Here is a 6,497-nt window from a genome sequence, read left to right as displayed (position 1 = left end):
TTATATCATTATTGCACACAATTATACTTTAACTTTTTACAGCCATGAGTACTTTTACTACTTGGTGAATGAACTCTCAGAAATATTTACTTTAAAATGCAGTTTAGATATTTATTGCAAGATAATTAGCAAGCGCAAAGCAACAGCTCACACAATTACTACTACTTTACTTGAATTCATTACGGTCTTATTACAACTTTAAATTCCTACTGTGCCGAGGCTGGGTAAAACAGTAATAGATCCTTTGTGGTTTAGGAGTGGAGGCCTGGCTGGGTCTCACCTCCTTCAGCGATGGACAACAAAGTTTGTTTAGCCGTCCTCTGGGCTCCGTACAAAGTCAGAGAGCCGTGTCCTTTATCATCCAGTTCCAAGCAGGGGGGCAGGAAAATATCCATCAGCCAATCCTTTCTCACGAGCGGTGTTCTCTTTGCCGTGAACAGAGACGGAGTCCTCCGATACTTCTCTCGAACAATGTCCAGTGGTCTCAGCCAAGTACTGGACGGTGTCCAGCATCAAATCCCAAACTGCCAGGAGTCAGTGAGGATTTATGTATATACATACATACACGTACACACACACACATACATATATACACACATATACAAGTGTGTGTGTGTAGCTGCCGTTGTACATTTATTCTTTTTATGTCTGCTGTGTGAAACACTTTGTTATTGCTGCTCGTTTTGATAAGTTATATATGAATAATCTTCATTATAATTTTCAACCACTCAAGATATCTTTTTTTAACAGAATAAACCTTCATTGCACAACATGAGACTAATAGTAACAATTTAGCGTTAAATATTCATCTCTAACGAGTCTCTTGGTTTTTGGCCGTCGCCATCATGTTGTTGGGTGGAGCTCAACACAACCGAATGCTGAATAAGACATTTTAGGTGACAACAGACAACACTTGGTAATAACTGCTTAATAACATTTATTTATTGTTTATTATTTAATGATTTCTCCATCTTTCAGTAGAAGTCATCACATTACAGGACAACAGAATATGAGTCAAAACACATCAGTATGAGGAGAAAATAAAAGATTCATGTTTTCAGATCTACAATTAATTAAACTTAATATTAGATAAAACAATGTAAACTGGGTCCAATATAATTAAAAAACTGTTTTTGTGAAGAATTCAAAAATACAACAAGATGTAATAGTTGTGAGTTGATCTTTACAAGCTTGTGTACATGTGTACATGTGTCTTTAGTCTCTGAGGCGTTCAGCTTCTTTCTTTCATTCTCCCTGAACTTCTTTTTACTCAAAATTATTCTTCTGATGAAAATATATTTTACAATAATATTTTCCTGATTTAATATATTTTTTTAACAATTTGTAATTCCTCCATCGTTCGGTAAGAGCCTCCTTATCATTACAGGACAATAACATGTAATTCAATACACATCAATATAATAAAGCATTTAATGTTAAAACAAATGAAACACTTAAGAAGCTGATATTCATGATTAAAGAAACTGTATTGAACAATGTAAAGCAGTGTTAAAATAATAATATTTAAATGATGTAATACAAAATAAAATGACTGTTCACTGTTCAGGTTGGCTAAGTTAATAAATCTGCAGGTTTAAACGTTTACATTGGTGATAATGGAGTCAGGAAGATAACGGTTGCAGCACAAAATGTGTTCTCACTAAAACATTCATCACCACACATGGTACATCTGTGTTTTCCTTTTTGGTTTTAACAACATGCAAATAACTGGAAGAAGTTTCAGTCTTTATCTCTGAAGTTCATCTTCTAGCTTTCCTTCATCAAAGTCATTAAAATCTCCGTCCTGTTTGGTTCTTTGTTGATTATCTGTGTCTGAATGGAGCTCCTCTTTGTCTTGGTGGCATCTGTTTAGATCTAGTTATGCTCTTAGTTATTATTTGAAGGTTTCAATGTCAGAATGTAAACCTGTGAAGTTTATTGAACTTTTCTTGTTTGTCTCTCAGTGATATCGGTCTGATACTGACTCAAACAGCTGGATCTGGTATTGAAGACAATGGGCCTGGTTGGTATCAGTGACCATTATGTTGATTTAAAGAAATCCAGTACATTTCCATCTATGTATTTATTTGTTACATTTGATTTACAAAGTTAATAAAGCAATGTTTAAGTCAGACCTGATGGTTTCTTACACATTAAAGAATGATCCTTGTCACTTCCACATAGTGAGGCATACATCTTATTAGTTAGAAACTGGTATCAGATCAGAACTCGACATCGGCCGATGCCCAAGAATAAGTATTAATAAGTTTATCGGTAGTGGGCCTGAAAAAGGCGGATTGGTGTATTTCTAATTTCTATATACAGAGTGGGTCTCCTCTGGGTCTTGATGGAATTAGTTTAGACCTCGTCATGGTCTTGAGATTATTGAGGATGGAGGAGTTTCTCTCCTTTGTCTACTTTAGTCAAGAGCTCTGCCTTTTCTCTCATGTCTATCAGAGACTGAACTCGTTGCTTCCAGCCTAACTTGGCCTCAGATTTCTCTCCCTCAATGAGCATGTTGATGTTCTCTGGAGTGGAGAGAGCATTTGGCTTCAGTGCTATCTCTTTAAGTCTGTTTAGACACTCAGCAGGCCTCTGCATCAATTTCACCACATCATCCTGGACACGATTATATTCAGCCATCAGTTGTGTAATCGATAAATGAAAAGAAGTCATGAAAAGTGGATACATAAACGAATTTGTGCCGTATTGTCCCACACGCTCTTTTATTCTTTCAGTTCTCCGTTTTATCTCCTCACCCATAGCTAACCCAGGTTTAACCTGCTTCTGCAAACATTCAATTAAAGCCTTGAGCTGCTTTCTCTCTCTGAGGACCTCCTTCGTCATTGTCAAGCTTTTGGATTCTATGACATTCAAAGCAACAAAGAAGCTCTTCATGCTTTTTGTCCCCATGTTCCAACACATGTGATCAAAGCCTGCATCTTCATCTTCATCATCAACACTCACGTCTGCTGCAGATAATTTGTTGTCTGCAAACAACGCTGAATTGTTGAATTTGAAGTGAATCGGCAGCCCTTTCTTTGTTCTCGGACACGGGACACCTGAAGCTTTGATCGCCTCTAGAACTGATCTATTCTGGCCGTTTGCGAATGTCACCAGAATTCTGATGTTTTCTGCGACATCTTTGCCAAAGATTGAGAGCACAGAATCAAACACACATTTCTGTGTTGGTGTGAGTCGTGCTAAAGGAGCCAGAGCTACGAAACACACAGCGTCAATGTCACTGACACCATGATCAGCAGAGAAGAGATTACATAGATGTTCGATGATCTCCTCGTCTCTTGCTATGCCAAATGTTTCTCCAAAACCTGGAGTATCAACGATAGTCAGAGAGTGATCTATTTTAAATCCCTCCTGGTGGTTGATTTTGTACACAGTGACTTCAGAATCAGAATCAGGATCAGGATCAGAATCAGAATCAGGATCAGGATCAGAGGTCTGCCTTTCAGCTTGTGATCTAGACTGATCCTCATCAACTAATTGAAATCTGAAAGCGTCCTTCCACTCCACACCAACAATGTAGTTGATCATTCCATTGATCAGAGTAGACTTTCCTGATCCGGTCACTCTGAAGAGCACAATAGTGCGATTTTGCCTCATGTTGTCTTCGCCAAAACTGAATCTTCTGCATCCATCGATATCCACATCTTCTCCTTTCAGAGTCAGTTTGTAAACTGAGGGAGATTCAGAATTCATCTTTTCGCTGGTTCTTTTGAGGACTTCTGCGAGTCGTGTATATTTTGTTGTGCAGACTTTAACAGTGATGCTTTCTTTGCTTCTGTCGGCTACACCACAATCACATCTGACCCTGACAGCATATTCTGTCTCTGGCTGAAGTCCTGAAATGATCGCCTTTTCAGCCGTTGACGTCATTCGGTTCCATTGGAGATCTTCCTCTTTCCCCCCGTTGTCTGTCTCGGCGTACTCCATGATGTAGCTCAAAATGTGGAGATCTTGTCCAAGCTCAGCAGGTTTCTCCCAGCTGACTGATATCTCACTTGAGTTTGGTTCAACTCGAGGTTTTCCAGGAGGGCTGCAAGGTAAGGTTTTAATGGAACCACTGACTTCATAGGCTGGCCCAACACCTGCTGAGGTCACTGCTCTGCATCTGAACACATACTCTGTATTAGGACTCAGATTGCTCACTGTGACTTCTTCATCTTTGGATGCTGTCTTCTGTTTCCAGCCATCCTCTCCACTGACACAGTACTCAACAGAGTAGGAGGTGATGTTCTCTGCTCCACATTTGGATGTTGAAATCTTCAGCGTCACACTGTTGTGGTTTATGTCACTTACTGTTCCTGTTTCAGGCTTTGAAGGTGGCTCAAAGTTCTCACTGACAGGAAAGCCGTCTTTATAAAGGTAGATGCTTGAACCTTTCTGTGCCTCATTTGTTAATCCCAAGGTCAAGAACTTAATGTTCTTGTTCTCCTTGTTAGCTTCTGCAAAATCACTGAAGAGCTTTGCTTTATGCCTCATTGCTCCTGCGACTTCTTTTGAGGCGTACCATTGGTCCTTCTCTACATCCTGAGTGTGAGCATCTTGAGAGTTGTCTGGTGTTTGTCTTAAGTACTTTGATAAGGTTGAGAGGTACGATTCAGCACTTCCCAATGAGGTGAAGACAAAACACATCACATGTTCTGCACTGAGACTTTCTTCATAAAGATCATTTTGATATGGAACGTTCTTTGTGTTTTTCATCATGTTGGTGAAAGACTTTAACGTGTTGATTTCTCTCTCTTTACAGTCCATCCACTCGTTCAGGTTGTTGCTGTTGAAAGGAGAAGAATGTCTTTTCTTCAGGATCTCTGCGAGCACATCCTCTTCTTCTCCTCCTCCTTGGATTGATGGAAGTTTCTTTGCCAAGGTTTGTTGGAGTTCCAGTCTGAACTCAGAGCACAACTCTTTAAAAGTTTTAATATTTTTTCCAATCTGTGGGAACTGCTGTGCAGTGGTGGTTCTCAATGCATCTTTGCACCTCATTTCCAGCTCACTGAAGTCCTCAAGGACACTCTGGGATTCTTGAACTAATCTTATACTTATCTGACGTACAAGTTTAGCAGCAGAAGAATCTAAACTTGTCAGTGGCAACAGCCAGACCTTCATTGGTATGGCATTTTCTCCGTTGGCTCCCAACAGTCTTGGCAGACTTTGGTAGACTTCTACTGCATCCTGAAAGGACACGGGATTCTTTTCAAGAGAAAAGTCTCCATGGAATTTGCAGGAGAATTTCTCAACATTTTCTGTGTCCTTGTCTTCCATCTTCAGGGAACCTTCACCTTCTATCACAATGTTGGGAATCTTCTTGATCATCACCTTCAAGTTACCCTGAATGTCTTGATGATCTTCCTTTTCAGACACCTCACGGTCAAAGACAAAGAAGGCTTGTGCCCCATAAAGAATAGCTGTGACTACATGTGTTGCTAATCCTTTATCAAACACATACGGATGCTTCACATTGTCTCTTCCAAGATGATTCATGGACAGTTCTTTGACCTTTGTGGTAGCTTTGTAGGTCAGTGTTACTCTGGCCTGATTTCTGGAAGTCTTACTGTCGTTCAGGTATTTGGCCGATCCTCCAACCTCCACGAGTCCACTAAAGAAACTGGCCTTCAGTGATGCTTCAACATTTAGTGCTGAAGATTTATCTGCAATAGATTCAGATGCGACTATCTCAAAACCATTATAGTTATGTGGTCTTTCATCAATAGGACTTTTCAGGTCCTCACGGTCCCACAATGTCATTGCTGCAAAAGAAAAAGAAAAAATCTAATTCAGCTTCCAGAACCAACCAGACAGGAGAAGGTGTTCTTAGGTCCTACAAGACTGTACATCTGAGATGAAACATTGCTGAATATAACTTTAAATACAGAACGTTTGGTTGTAATGCATTGAGTATCTTTACATCTCAATCCTCACCAGGGACCAGTGAATCTCTGCGGCAGTCGTACAACATGCCGAGGCTAAAAGGTCGGCCGAGCGCCGCCACTTCCACCGTCTGGTTGCCTTCAGAGTCCATCGTTCAGTCTGATCTGGAAAAAACAGAAAACAGTTTGTTGGTCCAACCACCTGCACGTTTTACCTTTCATTTTACCTATTTACTCATTTATATTAATATTAACATGAGCAATTGTAGTGCTGGAGGTTGTGACCAAAAACCAATATCATGGTAAAAATCGGTCAGTTTCACAGTATTTCACTGTATTTTTATTGCATGACTGGGCCTTTGATATAGGTTTATATATGTTCATACATTAGTATAGCGCTCAGTGTGATATCGGTCAACGTTACTGTGGATTGAGAGTGTTTGGTGTTGTCAGCTGAGACCTAAAGCTAAAACTACCTCTGTACGATAAAGTATATGAGCTGCTGGTTGATTAAAGAGACTGAGGAGACATTTGTACTCATCAGACAAAGAGGACCATGAAACTCTCTTTGGACCCTGTGAGGAGGACATGTCTCCCCCTGAAACAGCC

General features: G+C 40.0%; 1 protein-coding gene across 2 annotated transcripts; it reads right to left on the bottom strand.

The window, feature by feature from the left end:
• Window positions 1-1,257: 1,257 nt before the first annotated feature.
• On the bottom strand, window positions 1,258-6,065 carry LOC142959482 (uncharacterized). 2 transcript variants are annotated; one of them, XM_076100765.1, is made up of 2 exons: window positions 5,941-6,065; window positions 1,258-5,768 (listed from the first exon to the last, which is right to left on the bottom strand). In XM_076100765.1, the coding sequence occupies exons 1-2, from the start codon at window positions 6,038-6,040 to the stop codon at window positions 2,383-2,385; spliced, it is 3,486 nt and encodes a 1,161-aa protein (XP_075956880.1). In that variant the 5' UTR covers window positions 6,041-6,065; the 3' UTR covers window positions 1,258-2,382. The 2 variants fall into 2 exon arrangements, with proteins under 2 accessions (XP_075956880.1, XP_075956881.1); XM_076100766.1 differs by having other exon boundaries at window positions 5,927-6,027.
• Between the last annotated feature and the right edge of the window lie 432 nt (window positions 6,066-6,497).

The sequence above is a fragment of the Anarhichas minor genome, unplaced genomic scaffold, assembly GCF_050575085.1.
Source record: "Anarhichas minor isolate MPS153535 unplaced genomic scaffold, ASM5057508v1 ptg000026l, whole genome shotgun sequence".
Taxonomy (NCBI): domain Eukaryota; kingdom Metazoa; phylum Chordata; class Actinopteri; order Perciformes; family Anarhichadidae; genus Anarhichas; species Anarhichas minor.
The sequence above is the reverse complement of the archived record's forward strand: the minus strand, read 5'-3'. Positions and strand labels throughout refer to the sequence as shown.

What these genes read in the sequence shown, in the direction of transcription:
- LOC142959482 (XM_076100765.1), bottom strand. Translation starts at nt 6,040, where the DNA reads ATGGACTCTGAAGGCAACCAGACGGTGGAAGTGGCGGCGCTCGGCCGA. An exon ending in CAGAGATTCACTGGTCCCTG is followed by an intron (nt 5,769 to 5,940) that starts GTGAGGATTGAG and finishes TTTCTTTTGCAG; the next exon opens with CAATGACATTGTGGGACCGT.